Raw genomic sequence first — 25504 nt, forward strand, 5'->3', positions numbered from 1 at the left:
TTTTTTTTTTCCTTTGGGATCTGTGGGGGGTTTGGGGTTGTTTTTTGGGGTTTTTTGAGTGTTGGGATCACCAAACCAAGCGTCAGCCCCTGCTCTGTCACTGCTGCCACCTGGGGGAAAGCAGGAAGGGAGGATTTGGGATAGAAGAACTTAAATGGTGACGGTGACACTTCCCTGAGGGGCTGGATGGATCCTGGATCCCACAAGATCCCAAAACTTTTGTGGGTAAAGGGTAAATCGGGGGGGGTGGGAATAAAAAAAGAAAGAAAGAAAAACAGGAAGAAAAGAGGGGAAGAAGTAGGAAAAAAAAACCCCTGGGAATGTTGAGATGCACCTGGAGGGGTCCAAGAGGCATCGCTGGGATTTGGGATTCTTGGATTTGTGGGTTTGGGAAATCAGGAAAACCAACCCCCAGCCATGGGAAGGTGTCCCTGAGCACCTTTTCCAGATGGGAATGTGGATCCTGGAAGGAGGGAGAGTGGCAGGAGCTGGGTGTGGGTGCCCTCTAGTGAGCTCTGCCTTCTCCAGAAGCGCAGATCCCAAAAAAACAGCTGGAAAAGGGAGGAAAACTCTGCTCGGAATTGTCACAGGGATGGGGTGGGTGATCCCACAGGAATGTCAGAGGAAATGGGATCGGGATCAGGAATGGGCTGAAGAACAAAGATGCAAATCCAGAGGATTTACTGCTGCCATTCCCGAGGGATTCTGCAGACACTGGAAGGGGAAAAATCTGCCTGGAAAGGGGAAAAAATTTCCTAAAAAGGGGGAAAAGTCTGCCTGGAAAGGGGGAAAAAATCTGTCTGAAAAGAGGAAAAAATCTGCCTGAAAAGGGGGAAAAAAGTGTTTGAAAAGGGGAAAAATCTGCCTGGAAAGGGGGAAAAATCTGCCTGGAAAGGGGGAAAATGGGGCTTTAAAGGAATTATTTTATCCCTCAAAACAACATGTTCTGTTTTTAAAGCCACTTTTCACTCAAAAATGAGGATTGTTTTAGGCTAAAGGATAGGTGAGGGCAGGTGGAACATCTCAAAATACCCCAGAGCTGCTGGAATTGAATCCTGCTGGATAGAGGTGACACAGAATGGATTTAAATATACAAAAAAAAAAGAGAAGAAATAGAAACTAAAGAGCCCAAAAAGCAAGAAAAATATAACATTATTATTATTTTTCCATCTCATTTGTGACCTGAGAGGTGAGGATTAAAAACTTGGATTTATTTCCCATCTGCGAGCAAGAAATTCTTCACCCTGCCGACCTTAAACAATAAAAAAATTAGGAATAAAGTTCTTTTTCTTCTCTCCAAAACAAATCCCCTGCCCTCCCATCATAAATATTTATTTCTGTTTTTATCTCTCAGCTCCAAAGGAATTGCACAAGTCAAGATTTATGGAAAAAAAAAACAAACCCATTCCAAAGGTTTCATTTTTTCCCAAATCTGCTGTTCTTGGTCAGGAGAACGAATCCCAAGGGATAAAATCAGGCTGAAGATGGGAAACTGGGAAAATTTCCAAGCTGGGGTTTTGATCTCGAAGTGATTTCCATGGAAAAGTGGATCCTGTCGAGGAGTCTTGGTGGGATTTAAATCTTGGTACTCTTTGGTTTCACTGGCTGAGCTCTGGAATTGGGGTTTGAGTGCAAAAATCTTAATTTTCGGGTTATTTTAGGGGCAGAAGGTCCTGCTATCCCATAAAGATCCCGATGACCATCTGGATCCTGCAGACCGAGCTCTGGAATTGGGGGTTTTGTGCAAAAAAACCTATTTTTGGGGTTATTCTAGTAGTAGAAGGTCCTGCTAGGCCCTGAAGATCCCGATGGCCATCCTGATCTCCTTGCACACACTGAAATTGGGATTTGAGTGCAAAACACATCTTTTTGGGATTATTTTAGGGTTAGAAGATCCTGATGACAATCTTGATCTCCTTCCTGCACACACTGAAATTGGGATTTGTGTGCAAAACACATCTTTTTGGGATTATTTTATGAAGATCCTGATGATCATCGCGATCTCCTTCCTGCACACACCGTAATGGAGGTTTGAGTGCAAAACTCCAGATTTTGGGGTTACTTTATGAAGATCCTGATGACCATCTTGATCTCCTTCCTGCACACACCGTAATGGAGGTTTGAGTGCAAAAATTCCAGATTTCGGGGTTACTTTAGGGGCAAAAAGCCTCCCTACCCCATGAAGATCCTGATGACCATCTTGATCTCCTTCCTGCACACGGGACATGGCGACCTCTTCTTCTTCAGCATCCTGGCACACCTGAAGCAGGCCACCAGGTGAGCAGTCCTTCCATGGACAATATTCCCATCCCGAGGCCTGTGCTGGCACAGGAAGCAGGGATTCAGCAGGGTTTTGATGCTCTCCAAAGATTCCATCTCCTCCTCTTTCTTCAGCTTGGCAAAATCCCGATTTTTCCCCTCCCGCGCCAAATCCAAGGACTCGATGGAGCCGCTGGGATCCACGCGGGGTTTGTTTTCTCCCAGGAAAAGGTGTTTGGGTTGGCCAGCCGGGGCTGAGATCGTCCTCCTGCAGTCTGGGACGTCCATCCCTTCATCCTGCTCCTGGTTTTCCACGGAATTGATGTTGGAAAGGGACAGGGAATGGGGCAGTTTGGGGCAGTCCCGGTACCAGTCCTTGCGCAGGGCCCAGCAGCGGAAGCAGTACCTTTTTCCAGGAGAGTTGAATTTCCTGCACTTGGAGCATTGCCAGCAATCCTGAGGGATTTAAGGCAAAAAATTCCAGCAAAAACTCAATTTATTTTTGGGTATTCCTCGTTTTAGCCGTGTGGGAAAAGCAGCAAGGAAGCCTCGTTAAAAAAATTTATTTATGAGTGATTTATAAGCTGGAAAATCAACATTTTGTGGCTTGGGATTGATTCATCCCAGGTCTGTCCCTCATGAATTCCTCTCCTTCCTCTCTCCCAGCCCTCTGGAAGAACCCAAATCGGGGCAGTTTATTTTTATTTAATTTCAAGAGAATTTTCAATAGTTTGCTCAAAATTCAAGGGGAGAGCTCCTGCAGTATGGCAGGAATTTGTTTCCCAGGCTCACCTATCACTTACCAGCTGCTGAATCTGCACAATTAATGGATTAATTAATTAATTATCTCACAGCAAAGGGCAGGAGCTGTACAAGTGCAGAGCCAGGACTCAGCTGTCCAAAGCCAGGGACATCCCCATTTATTCCAGGCTGGAAAATTCTGCTAAAACCATTAAAATTCTGCTAAAACCATTAAAATTCTGCTAAAACCATTAAAATTCTGCTAAGAACCATTAAAATTCTGAGTTTTTCAGTGATTATAAAGTGCTACTTGAGTTTCCAAGGACAATCCTCCAGATTTTCATCCAGAGGACAACATGGAATTAAAATCTTACTAAAATCTTTTTAAACCATGCCTGGGTATCAACATAACTACAGCCAGCCACTTTTCTTTTTGGAAACCCACACGAAAATCAGCTTTTCCTGCCCCAAAACCAGCAGCAGATGTGGGATGAGCCCTTCCAGCCCCAGGTGATCCCAAGGAATTCCCACCTCAGAAGCAGCCTCTGTGTCCGTGTCATCACTCAGGCACTGGGAATCCTCCAGCTCATCCAAGCACACATCCTCAGGCACCTGGAATTCCAGGAAAGCATTGTCAGAGGGTGGGAATGTTGGAATATTCCCTATTTATCGTTTGCCTGGTGCTGCACACCCCAATTAAAGGATCATAGCATCACCCTGCTCATTAAATCACTTCTAAAAGTGAATTAAAAACCGTTTTTGCAGTGGTTCTTTTGCAGAATGTTGGTAACTTTTGCTGGTTTACCATGATCAGACTTTCCTCTTTGAATCTTTAGCTGGACTCCATTTTTAAAAGCTTTTTCCAGACTTAATTCCATGATTTTTGATTTATAACTCTTGCAGGTATTGGTTAGAAACCCACTTAAATCGCTGCGAGAAGTTTAATTCATTTTCAATTGATTTTATGCCTTGAAAAATTGAATTTCAACCAAAAACCAAGCAGGAAAAGCATCAAACACATGAGGAATAGTGACAGCCTTTTCTAAACAGGATTTAGTCTCCGGATGGGAACAGGTCCAGCCTTTCCAAGGGCAGCATGGGATGAATTAAACCAGAGAAAACTGTGCCACAGGTACCTTGGTGTCACCTTCTGCGACCTCCTCGCAGTCCAGCACTTCCACCTTGAGCCCAGCAGTGCCCTGGTCATGGGGACACTCGTTGAGGAACCACAGGTCATCAGTGGTGTCTGAAACTATGGCAGTGTCAATGTCCTGAGGGAAAAAAACAGGAAAAATCATTTAGGAGCAGCTCCACATCCAGCACTGCCCCATTTTCCTCTCCAACAACCTCCAAAGGCCTGGGCACCTCACTGCCCTCAGACACCCCTTTTGAAAAGTTCTTCCTCACAGGCCCCCCTTTTCCCATCTCACACGTTTCCATTTTAAGAATTTTTACCTCACAGATTCCCTATCCCCAATTTCCACCTCACAAGTTCCCCTTTTCCCAACCTTTCCCCAATTTCCACCTCACAAGTTCCCCCTTTCCCCAATTTCCACCTCACAAGCTTTCATTTTTAAAATTTTCACCTCACAGATTCCCTTTTCTCCAATTCCAACCTAACAGGCTCCCCTTTTCCCAACCTTTCCCCAATTCCCACCTCATAAGTTCCCTCTTTTCCCAATTTCCTCCTCACCAACTCAGGTTTTCCCAATTTCCCCCTCTCAGGCTCCCATTTTTAAAATTTTCACCTCAGAGATTCCCTTTTTTCCAATTTCCACCTCACAAGTTCCCCTTTTCCCAACCTTTCCCCAATTCCCACCTCACCATTTTCCCTTTTTCCAACTTCCACCTTTTCCAGCTCCCCCTTCCAGCTCGGCCATCACCCTACCACCTTCACCCCAATAAAAAAAGAAACAAAAAAGGGCAATTCCTGAAATCCAGGCACCTCTGAGGACCTTGAGAAAAGAGTTTGGCCAATTTAAAAACCCTAAAATTCACCAACCACCCGATGGGAAAGGCCCAGAGCAGGAAAAAGGCTGAAAATCCTGGAGTGGGAAAGGGAAAGAGAGAAAAAAACGGAGTATTTGATTTCCTTGGAAGCCAAAAGAGGAGAGGAAGAGGACACGAGGTCCCTCTTTACACACCTGGTTAGTCTGAATATCCGTGGATCCGTTACTCCTGGATTTGTAATTGCTTCTGAGATTCCCTAAAAACCACCACGGCAGCCCAGCCACATCCCATTCCTCAAAAACCAGGTCCAGCTTGGGCTTTTTGCTTTTGGAGAGGTTTTCTATCAAGTCACTGTCTGGAAGAGCCAAGCACAGTCCAAGTCATTGGGCAAGAGACACCAGCAGAGAAAAAAAAAATGGGCTGAAATCTGATTTTTTTATTTCCTGCATCAGGCTGAGAGCTCTGGGGTTTGGATGTCCCTAATCTGGTAAAAATCCCCGCACAAGTCAGGAACATCCCAGTGTTCCCAGTGTCCCTGCTCCGGGACAGGCTGAGTTTAAATTTTAAATGTTAAATTTAACATTTCCCCAGCCGGCCCTGAGGGGATTTCTGGAGTGACTTAAAATGCAGAAAGGACTGGTTGGAATTCAGTTGGCAGCTCCTGAATTCCCAAGAAGTGGGATCCATCCTTCCCATGCTCCAGCCTGGGATCCCAAACTGAGCGCTCAGCATTCCAGGATCTCCTTGGATCTCCCTCCCTCCCAGTGCCTGCAGTTCCCAAGGCACAGCCAAGGCTGGTTTGAAAATCCAGGGAATTTTCCAAGGCTGGTTTGAAAATCCAGGGAATTTTCCAAGGGTTTCCAAGGCTGGTTTGAAAATCCAGGGAATTTTCCAAGGCACAGCCAAGGCTGGTTGGAAAATCCAGGGAATTTTCCAAGGCTGGTTTGAAAATCCAGGGAATTTTCCAAGGGTTTCCAAGGCCGGTTTGAAAATCCAGGGAATTTTCCAAGGCACAGCCAAAGCCGGTTTGAAAATCCAGGGAATTTTCCAAGGGTTTCCAAGGCCGGTTTGAAAATCCAGGGAATTTTCCAAGGCACAGCCAAGGCTGGTTTGAAAATCCAGGGAATTTTCCAAGGGTTTCCAAGGCCGGTTTGAAAATCCAGGGAATTTTCCAAGGGTTTCCAAGGCCGGTTTGAAAATCCAGGGAATTTTCCAAGGATTTCCAAGGCCGGTTTGTAAAAATAGGGAATTTCCAGCTCTCCCATCTGAGCTGGAAACGAGGAGCTGCTTTTCCAACTGAAGTTCATTGATAAGAGAACAAAAAGTGGAAAAATAGGAAAATTGCTCCCAAAACTTCTGAAATCTCCCCAAATGACCCAGCAAAAAAAATCCTACGGGGGGAACATCAAAATATGACAGATCCACCCAAAAATTCCCATTTTTGTTCAGTTCCCTGCTTGGTTTGCAGGGAATGACTGCAGCCAGCCCAGGCTGGGCTCTGTGAGCTCAGGAGCCTCCCTTGGGAACAGGGATGGATCCAAAGATAATTCCAGCATTTAAAATACCCTCCAGCAAGGTCTGGAGGATTTTTTCTCACAGCATTACTCAGTGAGAGATGGGATTTTGGGGCTTAACCTGGCAGTGCATTCAGAGCAATTATTTATGGCCAGAAATCAAGAAAATACCTGTGGTGAACTTTGTAATTTCTCCGACTTTAGCACCAAGATTTTTAATGATTCTGTTCCAAACCAGGGGTTTTCTGAGTCCCTCCTCCAGCACTTTGCTGCTCTGTGTCCCACACACATTTCTAAATGCTGTGATAATGCAGAAATTTGTTCCTCACCTTCACAAGTGTCACATTTGGGCTCTGAGGTAGCAGGAGCTGAGCTTTTGCTGTCACCCTCCAGGATCCCAGAGTCAGATCCTTCCTCCTGGCTGAGCTGCAGGAAGGAAAATCCAGGAATGAGCCCAGCAGAGCTTGCAGGGACAAGGGGATGCAGCACTTCCATCCCCAGGCACCAGCTGCAGGAGGAGACCAAGCAGGTAGGAAGAGGAAATAATCCAGAATAAAAAACTACAAACTATTTCTCTTTAAAGCCTCTGGAATCAGCACTACCAACCAAGGAAAAATCTTCAGCTTGGCAAAAATCCCAAAGCTGGGTGTTCTTCATGCGGTGAAAGTTGATTTTGTGACTGACACCTCCCAGCCTTCACCCCAAACCACACCTGGAAAAAACTTTGGAGGCGCCAAGATTTTTCCGAGGTTTTCACCTCCGCCTGAAAAGCTGCTGGAAACAAATCCTACCTAGGCACAGTGAATTATTTATTTGGCAGTTCCTAGTGGGAGAAAAAGTGGGATAAAAGAGGGGAAAAAAGCAGGAAAACGGGGCTGGAGAAGCTGAGGGCTGGAAGTGCTGCACCCCAGAACAACGCGCTCAGAGACTGGCACTCTGTCACGAGGAGAACAGAGAAGGGTGGCTCTGTCCCTGCTCTGTGGATTCCAGAACTTTTTAAATTTTGGGGATTTTTCTCTCAGGAAAAAAAGGTGAGGAGCGGCACAACAACAACAGCAAAAAGTTCTGGCAGTCCACCATGCAGAGGTACAGAGAAGGGGCGGCTCTGTACAAGAAAAGAACCCACTGGGCAGTGGGGTTTACCTGCAGCTGGTCTGGGCTGGGCTTAGCGACGCTCTGCTCCTTTGGGAGAGTCTGTGCAGCATCTGCAGATGGCAGGCAAAACACAAGGAAAAGCCTTCCCGGGAAATTCCCACTCTCACTCCACACAGGGCCTGGGGCAAGCAACCAACCAGCCAGGCTTGGCAGACCTGGGCAACTCCTGCAGGCAAAGTCTGGGCAGCTCCGGGGGGAACGGGAGGATTTTGGGGAGAAACGGCCGGGGGGAAATTCAGAATATTCTTCCCAAAGGGAAAAAAGTCTTCTTCTTGATATGGCCAAATTCAGAATATTCTTCCCAAAGGGAAAAGTTAATATTTTTGCTACAGACAAATTCAGAATATTGTTCCTAAAGGGAAATATTATTCCTTTTGCTATAGCCATCCCAAAATCAGAATATTCTTCCCAAAGGGAAAAAGTCGTCTTCTTCCTACAGCCAAATTCAGATTTATTCCCAAAAGGAAAAGTTAGTATTTTTGCTATAGCCAAATTCAGAATATTGTTCCTGAAGGGAAATATTATTCCTTTTGCTATAGCCACCCCAAATTCAGAATATTCTTCCCAAAGGGAAAAATTAATTCTTTTTGCTGCAGCCAGCCCAAATTCAGAATATTCTTCCCAAAGGGAAATATTATTTTTTGCTATAGCCATCCCAAAATGAGAATATTCTTCCCAAAGGGAAAAATTATTTTTTTGCTATAACAAAATTCAGAATATTCTTCCCAAAAGGAAAAATTATTCTCTTCCTACAGCCAAATTCAAAATATTCTTCCCAAAGGGAAATATTATTTTTTGCTGCAGCCAAATTCAGAATATTCTTCCCAGAGGGAAAAAGTCTTCTTCTTGCTATGGCCAAATTCAGAATATTGTTCCTAAAGGGAAATATTAACCCTTTTGCTATGGCCATCCCAAAATCAGAACATTCTTCCCAAAAGGAAAAATGATTCTTCTTCCTACAGCCAAATTCAGAATATTCTTCCCAAAGGGAAATATTATTTTTTGCTGTAGCCAAATTCAGAATGTTCTTCCCAGAGGGAAAAGTTTTTCTTTTGGATTTGGAATTGCTCCTGAGGTTCCCTAGAAACCACCACGGCTTGGTGTGATTCTCCCGGGGGTTTCCAAGGCTCTTTTGTACATGCAGGGAATTTCCAATCCCATTTCAGCTGGGAACACCCACATTTTGCAAAGCAGCTGCTTTTCCACCTGAGGTTCCTCAAAACGAGAGAATACAAAGTGGAAAACCAGAAAAATTGCTGCCAAAACTTCTGAAACCTCCACAAGCGTCCCAGCAAGAAATCCCCTACGGGAAATGTTAAAATATGCCAGATCCACCCCAAAAAAAAATTCATTTTTGTTCAGTTCCCTGCTTGGTTTGCAGGGAATGCCTGCAAAGCCATTCCTCAAACCAGGATTCCACAGGGAATCCCACCTGGAAGGCGAACAGGGGATTTTTTTTTGGGATTTCTGAGGATTTCTTGCTCTTCTTGAAGGGTTTGGGCATGAGGATAAAGAGCAAAGGGAAAATTCCACGCACGGGGCTGGACACAGCTGGATCCAGCTGCTCCCATGAGTTAATTAAAAGGCCGAGCTAAATTAACAAGAATCCAATTAACAGGAATCTTTCTGAGCCTGGCTTTGAGCAGAGAGAACAAAAGATGCCAGGCTGGCTCCTGCCTGCTCCCCTTCCCACGGAACAGGAAAATTCCCTTTGGATGAGGCTGAATCCCACCAGGAATCACACCCAGAGAGGGAAGATCTGGAAAAGGCAGAAAATTCCACCTAAAAATGGCCTTTAAATGGGGCAAAATTCAGCAATTCCTGCTTTTTTTTCCTCCTTCCATCACCTTCCAGCTGCTGGGGGTTAATTCCTGATGGAAAACAGGAGCCAGGGCTCTGCAGGGAGATGGGAACTGGGAGAAACCCTTCCGAAATCTGATTTTCTGGGAGAGAAAAGATTCCAGGGGCTGGAAGGTTTCCTTCTGGAGCTGGTGAATTCCATAAAAAGCAGCCTGAAGTGAGGGATTCCTACATGCAGCCCAGGGGAGACAGAGCCGGGGAAAGTGGGCAGGGAAGGGAGAAAATCAGAAAAGGGGGAAAATTACAACAGAAAAGGGGGAAATCAGAAAAGGGGGAAAATTAGAATGGAAAAGGGGGAAAATGAGAAAGGGAGGGAAATTATTAGAAAAGTGGGAAAGAATTAGAAAAGGGGGGAAAGAATTAGAAAAGAAAGGGGGGAAAATGAACCGAATCCAGTCATTGCTGTGCTGGGCTGGAGGAAAGAAAACAGCTGGAAAAGGAGGAGGAAAGGTGGGAAAGGAAGGAAAAGAGCCAGGAAAGGAAGGAAAAATGGGGGGGAAAGAAGGGGGGAAATTAAGGAAAAGAGGGGGAAAAAGAAGGAAAAGGGGTGAGGAAAAAGGAAGGAAAAGGGGTGAGGAAATTAAGGAAAAGGGGGGGAAGAAAGGAAGGAAAAAAGGGGGAAATTAAGGAAAAGGGGGGAGGAAAAAGGAAGGAAAAGGGGGGGAGGAAAGAAGGAAAAGGGGGGAGAAAAGAAGGAAAAGGGGGGAGGAGAAAAGAAGGAAAAGGGGGGAGGAGAAAAGAAGGAAAAGGGGGGAGGAGAAAAGAAGGAAAGAAGGAAAAGGGGGGAGGAAAGAAGGAAAAGGGGGGAGGAAAGAAGGAAAAGGGGGGAGGAAAGAAGGAAAAGGGGGGCGAAATGAAGGAAAAGAGAAGGGAAGAGGAAGGAAAAGGGGTGGGAAATGAAGGAAAAGGAGGGAAAATTAAGGAAAAGAGGTGGGAAAAGAAGGAAAAGGTTGGGGAAATGAAGGAAAAGAGCCTGAGGCTCCCTCCCTGTGCACCCCCAGGTCTGGTCTGCCAAGCTCGGTTGGTTTGGGTCACACGCACTCAGCCCCAGGATCAGCTTTTCCTGAGCCAGGCTCACGGCCAGGCCAGGGCTGGCCCAGGAGCAGCCCCGGGGCAGGAAAGGCAGCGATCCTCGGCTCTCCACACACACAGCTCTGGGAGCAGCACTCACACCACCTCTACAGCCAGAGCCCAGACAGAATCCAAAAGATTCTTCTAGAAAAGAAATCCAAATTAAAAAAGAATCTTCCGTAAAAAAAAAAAAAAAATCCAAGGCAGAAACGGCCACGTTTGTAATTTGAATTTCGTTTTTAATTTTTCCACACGTGCTGGAGCCCTCCTAAAGGTTTAAATCCATTTTAGCTGTTTAAAAAATGGGAAATGTGGCACAAAATTCCACAGCTGGGGATCAAATCCATTTTTTTGTTTTAAAAAAATGGGAAAAGTGCAAAAAAATTCCACAGCTGGGGATTAAATCCTTTTTTTTGTTTTAAAAATTTGAAGAAGTGGCACAAAAATCCACAGCTGGGGATTAAATCCATTTTAGCTGTTTAAAAATGGGAAATGTGCAAAAAAAAATCCACAGCTGGGGATCAAATCCATTTTTTCTGTTTAAAAATGGGAAATGTGGCACAAAATTCCACAGCTGGGGATTAAATCCAGTTTTTTTTTGTTCTAAAAAATTGAATTAGTGGCACAAAATACCACAGCTGTAAATTAAACCATTTTTTTGTTTTAAAAAATGGGAAATGTGGCACAAAATTCCACAGCTGGGGATTAAATCCTTTTTTTTTCTTTTAAAAAATGGGAAATGTGGCACAAAATTCCACAGCTGGGGATCAAATCCATTTTTTTGTTTTAAAAAAATGGGAAAAGTGCAAAAAAATTCCACAGCTGGGGATTAAATCCATTTTATCTGTTTAAAAATGGGAAATATGGCACAGAATTCCACAGCTGGGGATTAAATCCTTTTTTTTTCTTTTAAAAAATGGGAAATGTGGCACAGAATTCCACAGCTGGGGATTAAATCCATTTTTTCTGTTTAAAAATGGGAAATGTGGCACAGAATTCCCCAGCTCTGCCAGTGGAATTGGTTTTTGCCAGTCCTACACCAAGAACCGGTTTCAAGGAAGCTCCCCCCAGCTCAGATGAATTTGGGAATAAATTTCCATTCAGGTGGAGTTGAATTTCCTTCCTCTCAAGAGCTGGGGAAGCTGCGAGGTTCAAGGTTCAAACCTTGCAGGATTTTTAGGACTCGTCGAGATAAATAAAATACAAAACGAGGTGAGAGCAAAAAAACTGCAGCTCTGAAGCTGAAAAAATCTCAAAAGGAGGGGATTTCAGATTCAGCTTTGGCCCAAATTTGGGGTTTTGGCAGCACTCAAACAGCTCCTGGCACACAGAAAAGACACAAACTCCGAGAGAGTGGCTTGGCAAGGTTTTTGAGAGAAGTTTATTCCTCCTGCAGCCCCAGCATCTGGGATTTTCCTGGATTTCTTTTGGGTTTTTTTGGTACTTACCAGGTGAGAGCAACATTTATGGAACGGGATCAACCTACCTGGGAGGGCAGCAGGGCTCAGGTTCCTCTTCAGCATCTCGTACACGGGGCTGGGGAGGGCAAAAAATCCCCTTTAGTGCCACAGGAACCCCAAAACTGTCGGTGCTTTTATGGATTTAATGATCCACGTCCTTAGGGAGGGGATTTTCCTACAGATCCCAGAAATCAGGGAGGTTTTGCTTCTAGAGACTTGAAAAAACAGTGGGGTTTTTACTAAAGAGACCCCAAAAACTGGGGGTTTTTCCTAGAAGGATCACAAAAAACCACAGGGAATTCTTCCCTAGAGACCCCAAAATCCCACAGGGAATTCTTCCCTAGAGACCCCAAAAACCAGATAATTTTCTCCTAGAGACCCCAAAAAACACAGGGAATTCTTCCCTAGAGAGTTCCCAAAAACCACTGAGTTTTTTTCCTAGAAAAATCAGTGATTTTTTTCCTAGAGACACCCCAAAACCACTGGGGTTTCTTTCCTAGAAAGCCCCAAAATCCCACAGGGAATTGTTCCCTAGAGACCCCAAAAAACCACAGGGAATTTTTCCTAGAGATCCTAAAATCACAGGGAATTTTCCCCTAGAGTTCCCAAAAACCCACCAAGAACTGTTCTCTAGACACCCCAAAACCACTGAGGTTTCTTTCCTAGAAAGCCCCAAAAACCACAGGGAATTCTTCCCTAGAGATCCCAAAAACCACAGGGAATTCTTCCTAGAGATCCTAAAATCACAGGGAACTTTTCCCTAGAGAGTTCCCAAAAACCCAGAAAAACCCAAAAACCAAGAACTGTTCTCTAGACACCCCAAAACCACTGAGGTTCTTTCCTAGAAAGCCCCAAAAACCCACAGGGAATTCTTCCCTAGAGATCCCAAAAACCCACAGGGAATTCTTCCCTAGAGATCCCAAAAACCACGGGGAATTCTTCCCTAGAGATCCCAAAAACCCACAGGGAATTCTTCCCTAGAGATCCCAAAAACCCACAGGGAATTCTTCCCTAGAGATCCCAAAAACCACGGGGAATTCTTCCCTAGAGATCCTAAAAGCACAGGGAATTCTTCCCTACAGACCCCAAAACCCAGGGAATTTTCTTCCTAGAAGGATCCCAAAAACCACAGCGAAGAGATCCAAGAAACCACTGATGTTTTTTCCTACAAAGACCCCAAAACCCAGAATTTTTCCCCCAAAAAACACTGAGGTTTTATTCCTAGAAACCCCAAAATCCCACAGGCAATTTTTCCCTACAGACCCCAAAACCCAGGGAATTTTCTTCCTAGAGGGATCCTAAAACACACTGAGGATTTTTTCTAGAGAGACCTCAAAAAACAGTGGGATTTTTAAACTAAGGAGACCCAGAAACCACTGAGGTAATTTGTTTTTTATTAGAGATCCCAAAAATCAAAGTGGTTTGCTTTTCCCAGAGAGGGATGGGGATTCTTTTCAGCTTTTCCAGAAAAAAAATGGGAAATATTTTTCAGCTTTTCTGAATAAAAATGGCTTTCCCCTCCAGAATCATTTTCTGGATTAGAATGGCAACTTTTTTTTTCAGATTATCTGCATAAATCAGGAACTTTTTCAGCTTTTCCAGATAAAAATGGGATTTTTCTCCCAGCTTTTCCAGAAAAAAAATGGGAAATTTTTTATCAGCTTTTCCAGATTGAAATGGCAAGTTTTTTTACAGATTATCTGGATAAATCAGGAACTTTTTCAGCTTCTCCAGATAAAAATCAGAAATTTTATTCAACTTTTCCAGATAAAAATAGGATTTTTTTTCCAGCTTTTCCAGATAAAAATGGGAAATTTTTTATCAGCTTTCCCAGATTGAAATGGCAACTTTTTTTTTCATATTATCTGGATAAATCAGGAACTTTTTCAGCTTTTCCAGATAAAAAGGGGATTTTTTTTTCAGTCTTTCCGGATAAAAATGGGAAAACTTCAGCTTTTCCAGCTAAAAAATGGCAACTTTTTTCAGATTTTCTGGATAAAAATGGGATTTTTTTCACATTTACAGCTAGAAAAGTGAGATTTTTTTTTCCAGCTAAGATGGGAATTTTGGATGAAGATGGGAATTTTGGATGAAGATGGGAATTTTGGATGAAGATGGGAATTTTTCCTTACCTGGGGTCCTTGACAGAGAAGCTCTGCAGTCCCAGCAGCTCTCCCAGCTGATCTCCCCCGCAGTGCACCAGGTGCTGCTGCCTCTTGTCGTAGAGCTGCCGGGCCATGATGTACTGGCCCAGGAAATGCATCACCTGCGGGACACGGCGCGAGCTGCACGGCTGCTGGCAGGCCTGCGCTGCACCCACCTGCCACAGCGCCCCTCTGCCCACCGGGGGATTCTTTATCTCCCGGGGGATTCTTTATCTCCCCCACGGCCAATCCTGCCTCCAGGAAATCCCTGCTATTGATGGGGGTCACCCTGATTTTCTAAGACTTTGCTAAGCTTTCTGATGTTTGCATTCCTGTAACAAACTTTCTCACACACAGTTCTGTAAACAACTTCTGTTTCGCATTCTTTCATGGAGGAGGAGAGAACTGATGGACTCTTGGTGTGTCCAGTGTCATTGGAGAGGTGGCACTGTCACCCCCCAGTCCACTGTCACTTTTAGAAAACTACAAATGTTGGAGTCAGGAAATAAAGGTCTCTCTTTTTTGTTCACCTGGAGAGCAGCAGCGTCCGTGTCGTCATTTCGTGTCGTATTACGACAATAGGCCATTAGTTATTAATGATCTGCTGTTCATGGGGCATTAATTGTTAATGATCTGCTGTTCATGGGGCATTAATTGTTAATGATCTGCTGTTCATGGGCCATTAATTGTTAATGATCTGCTGTTCATGGCCACCGAGTGTCCCTGCACGGCCGAGAAAATTCCAGCATCCCATGGGGAGATGCTCCGCCCAGGGGAGGAGCCAAGCATTCCTGCCTGGATACAATCTGGGATTGCCAACATTCCTACCTGGATACAATCTGGGATTGCCAACATTCCTACCTGGATACAATCTGGGATTGCCAACATTCCTACCTGGATACAATCTGGGATTGCCAACATTCCTACCTGGATACAATCTGGGACTGCCAACATTCCTACCTGGATACAATCTGGGATTGCCAACATTCCTACCTGGATACAATCTGGGATTGCCAACATTCCTACCTGGATACAATCTGGGATTTCAAACATTCCTACCTGGATAGAATCTGAAATTGCAAACATTCCTACCTGGATACAATCTGGGATTTCAAACATTCCTGCCTGGAGAGAATCTGAGATTTTCAACATTCCTACCTGAATACAACCTGAGATTTCCAACATTCCTGTCTGGAATTTCAAACAATCTGGGATTTCCAACATTCCTACCTGGACAGAACCTGAGATTTCAAACATTCCTGCCTGGATAGAATCAAATGGGGCTATCCCAGTTCACACTGCAGTATTTCCAGTTCAAATGGGGTTATTCCCAGTGACCCCAAAGTATCCCCAAAAGTGACCCCGAAGTGTGCCCAAAAAGTGACCAAGTGTCCCCAAAGTGTCCCCAAAAACTGACCCTGAAGTGTCCTCAAAAAGTGACCTGAAATGTCACCAAAGTGTCTCCAAAAACTGACCCCCTTAAGTGTGCCCAAAGTGATCCTGAAGTGACCCTGGTGTGTCCCCAAAGTGCCCTCAAAGTGTGCCCAAAATGACCCCGAAGTGTCCCCAAAAAGTGACCCTGAAATGCCCCAAAAGTGACCCTGAAGTGTCTCCAAAAACTGACCCTGAGCCCTCCCCAAAGTCATCCTGAAGTGACCCTACAGTGATCCTGAGGTGTCCCCAAAATGACCCTGAAGTGCTCCCAAAAAGTGTCCCTGAAGTGATTCCAAAGTGCCCCCAAAAAATGATCCCAAAGTGCCCCAAAATATTGTCCCCAAAGTGATCCTGAAGTGACCCCAAAAAGTGACCTTGAAGTGCCCGAAAAGTGACCCTGAAGTGTCCCTAAAACCTGCCCCCAAAGTGATCCCCAAGTGTCCCCAGAGTGCCCGCACAGGTGAAACGGGGATGTTTCCCAGGGAACGAGGAGCGAATCCCATCCCAAATCCCAAACCCCAAACCAGCCCAGGCCGGGGCCTGGAAGGAGCCCCCACCTCTTTGAGCGTGAAGGAGTCGCCCTGGGCCCCGGCAGCCTGCAGGATCCGCAGCAGAGGCAGCCTGGGAACCACCTGCAAACACAGCACGGAGCTCGTGGGACGCGGGACCCAACCTGGAACCGTCCCAAAACCCCCACGGCAACAACAAATACCCACCAATATCTCCCCACCCTTTATCAATACTACCGATACTTCCCCACCCTTTATCAATACTATCGATACTTCCCCACCCTTTATCAATACTACCGATACTTCCCCACCCTTTATCAATACTACCGATACTTCCCCACCCTTTATCAATACTACCGATACTTCCCCACCCTTTATCAATACTACCGATACCTCCCCACCCTTTATCAATGCTACCGATACTTCCCCACCCTTTATCAATACTATCGATACTTCCCCACCCTTTATCAATACTATCAGTATTTCCCCACCCTTTATCAATACTATCGATACTTCCCCACCCTTTATCAATGCTACCGATACCTCCCCACCCTTTATCAATGCTACCAATATCTCCCCACCCTTTATCAATACTACCGATACTTCCCCACCCTTTATCAATACTACCGATACTTCCCCACCCTTTATCAATACTACCGATACTTCCCCACCCTTTATCAATGCTACCGATACCTCCCCACCCTTTATCAATACTATCAGTATTTCCCCACCCTTTATCAATACTATCGATACTTCCCCACCCTTTATCAATGCTACCGATACTTCCCCACCCTTTATCAATACTATCGATACTTCCCCACCCTTTATCAATACTACCAATACTTCCCCACCGGTTTTTTAGACTAATCCCCAATCTTTTTCCAGGACAAATCCCATTTTTTTAGGATAAACCCCAATCTTTTTTAGGATAAACCCCAATTTTTTTTTTTCAGAAAAAATCCCAATCTTTTTCCAGGATAAACCCCAATTTTTCTAGGATAAATCCCTTTCTTTTTAGGATAAACCCCCAATTTTTTTAGAATAAAAAATTTTTTTATGAATAAACCTCAATTTTTTTATGGATAAACCCCAATTTTTTTTATGGATAAACCCCAATTTTTCTAGGATAAACCCCAACGTTCTTTTAGGATAAACCCTAATCTTTTTTATGGATAAACCCTTTTATGGATAAACCCCATTTTTTTTATGGATAAACCCCAATTTTTTTTAATGGATAAACCCCAATTTTTTTAATGGATAAACCCCAATTTTTTAGGATAAACCCCAATTTTTTTAAAGGCTAAATCCCTTTCTTTTCAGAATAAACCCCATTATTTTAAAGACAAACCCCCCAAATTTCCATACATTTCACATTTCCCAAAAACCTCTGCTGGAGGAGGCAACACCACAGAGAAGTGAGGGCAGGGAGGGCTAATCAGCCGCTAATTAATCACTAATTAATCACTAATTAATCCCTAATTACCCGAGTGGCTTGGCCCAGGGCGCTCCTGCAGGGACTGCCGGCTCCAGGGATCCCGCTCATCCTGGACTGAGGAGCTGCTCCAGCACCACCTGCAAAAGGATCTGGGTTCAAATCACACAAAAATTGGAATTTCTGCCCTAAAATTGGAATTTCTGCCCCCAAAAATCGGAATTTCTGCCCCCAAAAAAATCGGAATTTCTGCCCCAAATAATCGGAATTTCTGCCCCAAATAAATCGGAAATTTCTGCCCCCAAAAAAACCCGGAATTTCCGCCCCCCAAATAATCGGAATTTCCGCCCCCAAATAATCGGAATTTCCGCCCCCAAAAACTCGGAATTTCCGCCCCCAAAAACTCGGAATTTCCGCCCCCAAAAACTCGGAATTTCCGCCCCCAAAAACTCGGAATTCCTGCCCCCCAAAAAATCGGAATTTCCGCCCCAAAAAACTCGGAATTTCCGCCCCCAAAAACTCGGAATTTCCGCCCCCAAAAACTCGGAATTTCCGCCCCCCAAAAACTCGGAATTTCCGCCCCCAAAAACTCGGAATTTTTGCCCCCCAAAAATCGGAATTTCTGCCCCCAAAAAATCGGAATTTCTGCCCCCAAAAAAATCGGAATTTCTGCCCCAAAAAAAATCGGAATTTCTGCCCCCAAAAAAAATCGGAATTTCTGCCCCCCAAAAAAATCGGAATTTCTGCCCCAAAAAAACGGAATTTCTGCCCCCAAAAAAATCGGAATCTCTGCCCCCAAAAAAATCGGAATCTCTGCCCCCAAAAAAAACCGGAATTTCTGCCCCCAAAAAAAACCGGAATTTCTGCCCCCAAAAAAAACCGGAATTTCTGCCCCCAAAAACTCGGAATTTCTGCCCCCAAAAACTCGGAATTTCTGCCCCCAAAAACTCGGAATTTCTGCCCCCAAAAAAATCGGAAATTTCCGCCCCCCAAATAAATCGGAATTTCCGCCCCCAAAAACTCGGAATTTCTGCCCCAAAAAAATCGGAATTTCTGCCCCCAAAAAAATCGGAATTTCTGCCCCCAAAAAAAATCGGAATTTCTGCCCCCAAAAAAAACCGGAATTTCTGCCCCCAAAAACTCGGAATTTCTGCCCCCCAAAAAAATCGGAATTTCCGCCCCCCAAAAAAATCGGAATTTCCGCCCCCCAAAAAATCGGAATTTCCGCCCCCCAAAAAATCGGAATTTCCGCCCCCCAAAAAATCGGAATTTCCGCCCCCCAAAAAATCGGAATTTCCGCCCCCAAATAATCGGAATTTCCGCCCCCAAAAACTCGGAATTTCCGCCCCCAAAAACTCGGAATTTCCGCCCCCAAAAACTCGGAATTTCCGCCCCCAAAAACTCGGAATTTCCGCCCCCAAAAACTCGGAATTTCCGCCCCCAAAAACTCGGAATTTTTGCCCCCCAAAAAATCGGAATTTCTGCCCCCAAAAAATCGGAATTTCTGCCCCCAAAAAATCGGAATTTTTGCCCCCAAAAAAATCGGAATTTCTGCCCCAAAAAAAATCGGAATTTCTGCCCCCCAAAAAAATCGGAATTTCTGCCCCAAAAAAACGGAATTTCTGCCCCCAAAAAAATCGGAATTTCTGCCCCCAAAAAATCGGAATCTCTGCCCCCAAAAAAATCGGAATTTCTGCCCCCCAAAAAATCGGAATTTCTGCCCCAAAAAACTCGGAATTTCTGCCCCCAAAAAATCGGAATTTCTGCCCCCCAAAAAATCGGAATTTCCGCCCCCCAAAAAATCGGAATTTCCGCCCCCCAAAAAATCGGAATTTCCGCCCCCCAAAAAATCGGAATCTCCGCCCCCAAAAAAATCGGAATCTCCGCCCCCAAAAACTCGGAATTTCCGCCCCCAAAAACTCGGAATTTCCGCCCCCAAAAACTCGGAATTTCCGCCCCCAAAAACTCGGAATTTTTGCCCCCCAAAAAATCGGAATTTCTGCCCCCCAAAAAATCGGAATTTCTGCCCCCCAAAAAATCGGAATTTCTGCCCCCGAAAAAACCCGGAATTTCTGCCCCCGAAAAAATCGGAACTTCTGCCCCCGAAAAAATCGGAATTTCCGCCCCCGAAAAAATCGGAATTTCCGCGCCCGAAAAAATCGGAATTTTTGCCCCCAAAAAATCGGAATTTCTGCCCCCAAAAAAATCGGAATTTCTGCCCCCAAAAAAATCGGAATTTCTGCCCCCAAAAAAATCGGAATTTCTGCCCCCAAAAAAATCGGAATTTCTGCCCCCAAAAATCGGAATTTCCGCCCCCAAAAACTCGGAATTTCCGCCCCCCAAAAAATCGGAATTTCTGCCCCCAAAAACTCGGAATTTCTGCCCCCAAAAACTCGGAATTTCTGCCCCCAAAAAAATCGGAATTTCTGCCCCAAAAAATCGGAATTTCTGCCCCCCAAAAAATCGGAATTTTTGCCCCCAAAAAAACCGGAATTTCCGCCCCCAAAAAAATCGGAATTTCCGCCCGAAAAAATCGGAATTTCTGCCCCCCAAAAAATCGGAATTTCTGCCCCCCAAAAAATCGGAATTTCTGCCCCCCAAAAATTGGAATTTTTTTAACCCCGGCCCCTCCTGCTCGGTGCTTCTCCAGGGGGGTGGAAATGGGGGGGAAAAGGGGAAAGTTTATTTAGAAAAATGGTCTTTTATTTTGATTTTTTTATATAGAAATAGAAAGTTCAGTGATGGGTTTAAAGGGGTTTTAACGGGAATAGATTGTAATTGAATTAAGAGAGAAAAGGGGGGATTATATTTATTTTATTGTATGGGAAATAGAAATTTTAATAATAAATTTATAATGTAAATAAATTTTATTTGAGTTAAAAGAGAAAAGGGGAGGAAGGGGAAAAAAGAGGGGGAATTATATTTGGTTTGTGTAAAATAGAAATTTTAATAATTCATTTAAATATATTTTAATTTAAGTAAATTTTAACTGAATTAAAAGAGAAAAGAGGGGGAAGAGGAAATAAGGGGGGAATCATATATTATATTTATCTAATTATATGGAAAATAGAATTTTTAGTAAGGAATTTAAAGATATTTTAATGTAAATAAATTTTATTTTAATTAAAAGAGAAAAGGGGGGGAGAAAAGGGAGGGAACTTAAAAATTATATTAATTTTATTGTATATAAAATATAAATTTTTAATAATTAATTTAAATAAGTTTTAATTTAATTCAAAGGGAAATGGGAGGAAAAAAGGGGAAAAGGTTGCTTTGAAAAATTTAGGTGAAAGCAGGAAAAGGATTCCAAAAATTGCCTCCTGGATTTGTAATTGAAATTTTGGAATTTTGGGGATGTTTTCAGTGGATTTTTAATCTGTGTGGTAATTTCATTTTGGTTTTAATTATAAATTTTAATAATAAATTAAAATGTATTTTAATTTAAATACATTTTAATTGAATTAAAAGAGAAAAGAGGGAAAGTGGAAGAAAGGGGGGGGTTATAAATTATATTAATTTCTGAGGGGAAAAAAATCAAAATATTGACCAAAAACAACTTTAAAACGAGCTGGACAGAGTTGATTCAAACTTAATAAATATTTAAATTTATGAAAAGTATCGACAGTGACCCGGAAGAAATCAAATTATAACAGCTTCAATCCCTTCCCAGTTCACATTTCCCTACATTTTATTCAATTTATGAGGGGAAAAAATGAAAATATTGGCCACAAACCCCTTTAAAATGAGCTGGACAGGGTAGACACAAATTTATCAAATATTTAAATTTGTGAGGAGCGTGAACATTAACCCGGAATAATTCAAATTATAACAGCTTTAATCCCTTCCCAGTTCACATTTCCCTAAATTTTAACCCATTTCTGAGGGGAAAAAATCAAAATATTGACCACAAACCCCTTTAAAATGAGCTGGACAGGGTAGACACAAATTTATCAAATATTTAAATTTGTGAGGAGCATGAACATTAACCCGGAATAATTCAAATTATAACAGCTTCAATCCCTTCCTATAACAGCTTCAATCCCTTCCCAGCTCATCTTTCCCTAAATTTTAACCCATTTCTGAGGGAAAAAAATAAAATATTGACCACAAACACTTTTAAAATGAGCTGGACAGGGTTGAGCCACATTTATTAAATATTTAAATTTGTGAAGAGCATTAAGAGTGACCCGGAATAATTCAAATTATAACAGCTTTAATCCCTTCCCAGTTCACATTTCCCTAAATTTTAACCCATTTCTGAGGGAAAAAAATGAAAATATTGACCACAAAGCCCTTCAAAACGAGCTGGACAGGGTTGAGTTAAACTTATCAAATATTTAAATTTGTGAGGAGTGTTAACAGTGACCCGGAATAATTCAAATTATAACAGCTTTAATCCCTTCCTATAACAGCTTCAATCCCTTCCCAGCTCATCTTTCCCTAAATTTTAAACGATTTGTGAGGGGAAAAAATAAAATATTGACCACAAACACCTTTAAATGAGCTGGACAGGGTTGAGCCACATTTATTAAATATTTAAATTTATGAAGAGCATTAAGAGTGACCCGGAATAAATCAAATTATAACAGCTTTAATCCCTTCCCCGCTCACATTTCCCTAAATTTTATTAGATTTATGAGGGAAAAAAATGAAAATATTGACCACAAAGCCCTTCAAAACGAGCTGGACTTACCGCCCTTGGCTTTCTCCGCCCGGCAGGGATATCCTGGGATTATTTTCCCGGGATAATTCCCGAGGATTCTCCGGGAGTTTTTCTAAAATTCGCTTTTTTTTCAAAGCCGGCCCGAGGGAGGGACACGGGGAGGGACCGAAAGTGGCCGATAACGGCTGGGCTGGGCTGGAAATCAGCTCGAAAAAGGAGAAAAAAATCGGAATTTTTTTCCCTCCCCTTTCCTGGAAAGAAATTCAGGGCTGAGGGAGATGAATTTTAACCTTTTCAGCGCTGATTTTATCACTCAAAAGCTCCGGGTTTTGCAGGGAAATGAATTTTTTTTAGGTCGTTTGCTTCTGTTTCACAGTAATATTTAATCAGAAATTCATTTTGGCGTTCATTAAGGTTTTGGTTTAAAATATTGTAAAATATTGCCGAGTTTTAAGATGTTTCCAGGAGGAAATGTAATGGAATTTAGGGATATAGCCCCATTGGAAAGCTCCCACGTGGTGGAAATTCCTTTAAAAAAATGGAATTTCGTGCTCGGCCAGCTCAGAAATGTGGGATAATTCCAATCCCAAATGTGGGATAATCCCAATCTCAAATTTGAGATTTTTTTGGGGATAATTTCACCTCCCAACCCCCATCCAAAAATGGATTTCCGGGCATTTTTAGGCGCTGAAAATCTCGAGAGGAAATCGTGAATCACCCCCGAGTCACCAGCTGAGCAAATTTTCCACTCCAAAATTTCACCCCGGCCAGGGCAAAGCCTCATTTGCCTCTTCGATGAGTAAAAAAATGCCTTTTTGATGACTAAAAATTCCTTTTCGAGCCACCAAAAACCCCCCAAGAAACCGCAGCTTTTTTAAAACTAAAAATATCAAGTAGCTGAAAAGCCAAATTAAAATTTATTCAAGCTCAGATTTTTATTTAAGTCCGAATTGAAGGAAAAATTCAGTTTTTAAATTCTTAAAGTAGAAGCACAGCAGGGGTTTGGTGCTCAGGTGACAGCGATTTTTCCAGCTTTCAAATAAAGTAAAATATTCAAAATGAAGTTGGGATTTTAGGGAATTTTTAAGTCAAACAGCCCCGAAGGGGAGGATTTAAACAGGCACTGATGCAGTCATGAAGTTACTGATAAATTAATTAAGTTTGTCCTCATCAGTCCCTGAGGGGTTTCATACCTTAAATTTTAGCCCTTTACGTTAAAAATATACTTTAAAAATTCTGATTTGTACCTGAGTTTTGTGGCCGGCACGATGCATTTGGAATTTTGGGCAAATTTGGGGAATTTTGCCCCCCCCAAAAAAGTCAACAAAACCTCGGGTAAATAAAAGATAACAAATGGAAAAAAAAACAAAAAAACCTTGTGCAACTGCTCCTTTGGTTGTGAAATGTTGCGAAAGAGGGAGGGAAACCAAAAGTGATCCATTAAAATGACAAAAAAAGCGAATTTCCCTGCAAATCTCCCTAAATCCCCGCAGGAATTTGGGATAAGGAAACACTTCCTGCACCCTGAATGTTCCTGATGTGTGGTTATTTCTGTTTTAAAAGAGAAAAAATTGGCCTTTCTTGGGGTTTTTCGCCAATAGTTGAGGCAGTTTAACCAATAAAACAAACAAAAATAATTGTGGGATCAATCAATCCCTCAGCTCGCGTTTATGGGGTGAAATCCTGGGGAAAAAATGGAATTCCAGAGCGGTTTGGGATGGAAAAAACCTGAAAATTCATCCCATTCCATGGGCAGCGACACCTTCCACAACCCCAGGTTTTTCCAAGCTGCTTCCAGGGATGGGGCAGCCACGGATTCCCTGGGAATTCCATCTCAGGGAAGGATTTATTCCCAAAATCCCGATTTATCCCCAAATTCCCGGTGTGAGCCGCAGCCATTCCCCCTTCCCCTGTCACCCCAGGCCTTTGGGAACATTCCCCATCCGTTTTTTTCGTCCGGTTCCCTCCAGGCCACAATGAAATCACCCCGAAGCTTCCTTTCTCCAGGCGGGACAATCGCAGTTATCTCCGAATTTCCCGGGAAGAGATAAAAGTTCACGGACGCCGCCGCCGGCCCAGGCCCCTCCCGCCGGCACCGCCTCCTGCCCCCCCCAGCCCCTCAGCGCTGCGCCCCCGGGGAGCCCCGCGGTCCCCTCGGCGCCCTGCTCACCCTACAGCCGCTCCATGGGCTCCGGGCAGGGGGTTGGGGAGGGGAAGGAGCCCCTACACCCCCTGAGGGCTCCGCGCCTCCATTTTAGCGGGGTCCGGGCCGCCGCTTCCCCTCACGGCCAACATGGCGGCGGGGCCATAGAGAGGAGCGGGGATGTGCGGCTGGAAGGGACGTGGTGGCGCCGTGGGTGGGTGGCGACTCCTAGCGGATTGGAGGACCGCGGCGGCGCGTCCTGTCAGCCCTGGTGGAAAACACGGAAATAAAAAGAAATAAAAATAAATATTAGTAAATAAAATTTATAAAAAGTTATTTATTTATTTATTTATTTATTTATTTATAAGTTTATAAATTTAAAGGAGATTTATAACATTTCAATAAAACGTATAAAATTAAATTAAAAATTAAATAAAAATAAATCAATTAAATAAAAAGTTAAAATAAAACGAAATAATAATGCCTAAAATTTGTATAGACTTATGTATTTTATTTATTTATAAATGTAAATTAAAATTTATAACATTAAAGAGAAAATTAAATAAAGATTTGAAATTAAAACTAATTGAAACCAAAAAAATTTAAATTAAAAATTAAAATTGACTAAAACTTTGAAAATATTTCAAAATAATAATTATAAATGCATAAAACAATACTAAATGATAAATTCACAATAAATATTTTGTATTATATAATATCTCATGCAATATAACAAAACCGAATAAATACAATCATTAAAAATTAGTGATGAATATCAATGAAAATAATAAAAAATGCCTGGAAAAAGAAAACATTATCTGAAGCCAGGATGTCCCTTGATGCAGAATCTTGGCCTTTTTTCAGGTCTAGTCAGCAAGAAAGCAGAGCTCGGTGGGGCAGGAACATCCTGGCCCAAGGACAGCCTGGAATTGGGGAGCCTTGGGGACGGAATAAATCCGAATGCCCGCGTGGGTCTGTGCGGGCACGGCTGAGCCGGCAAAACATCCAAGGGCCTGTGTCCTAGAGCGGAGCCAGCTTCATTGCATCCCGCTGCACATTGGGATGCTCCCCCCTCACAAAATTGGAATATTTGGTGAACTCATTGGAATATTTTGAGAAATAGTTGGAATATTTAAAAAAAAATTCAAATATATTGAGAAATAGAATAT

General features: G+C 43.2%; 1 protein-coding gene across 3 annotated transcripts; it reads right to left on the reverse strand.

Annotated features, from left to right (window-relative positions):
* Positions 1-964: 964 nt before the first annotated feature.
* Positions 965-24515, reverse strand: MDM4 (MDM4 regulator of p53). 3 transcript variants are annotated; one of them, XM_038162269.1, is made up of 13 exons: positions 24363-24472; positions 22223-22387; positions 17581-17669; positions 16146-16220; positions 14143-14276; positions 12037-12086; positions 7608-7669; positions 6794-6890; positions 5145-5305; positions 4137-4271; positions 3532-3612; positions 2177-2715; positions 965-1252 (listed from the first exon to the last, which is right to left on the reverse strand). In XM_038162269.1, the coding sequence occupies exons 3-13, from the start codon at positions 17638-17640 to the stop codon at positions 1240-1242; spliced, it is 1407 nt and encodes a 468-aa protein (XP_038018197.1). In that variant the 5' UTR covers positions 17641-17669; positions 22223-22387; positions 24363-24472; the 3' UTR covers positions 965-1239. The 3 variants fall into 3 exon arrangements, with proteins under 3 accessions (XP_038018197.1, XP_038018196.1, XP_038018198.1); XM_038162268.1 differs by lacking the exon at positions 22223-22387 and having other exon boundaries at positions 968-1252; positions 24363-24515; XM_038162270.1 differs by lacking the exon at positions 22223-22387 and having other exon boundaries at positions 1136-2715; positions 24363-24515.
* Between the last annotated feature and the right edge of the window lie 989 nt (positions 24516-25504).

Source organism: Motacilla alba, chromosome 26 (genome assembly GCF_015832195.1).
Source record: "Motacilla alba alba isolate MOTALB_02 chromosome 26, Motacilla_alba_V1.0_pri, whole genome shotgun sequence".
Classification (NCBI taxonomy): Eukaryota; Metazoa; Chordata; class Aves; order Passeriformes; family Motacillidae; genus Motacilla; species Motacilla alba.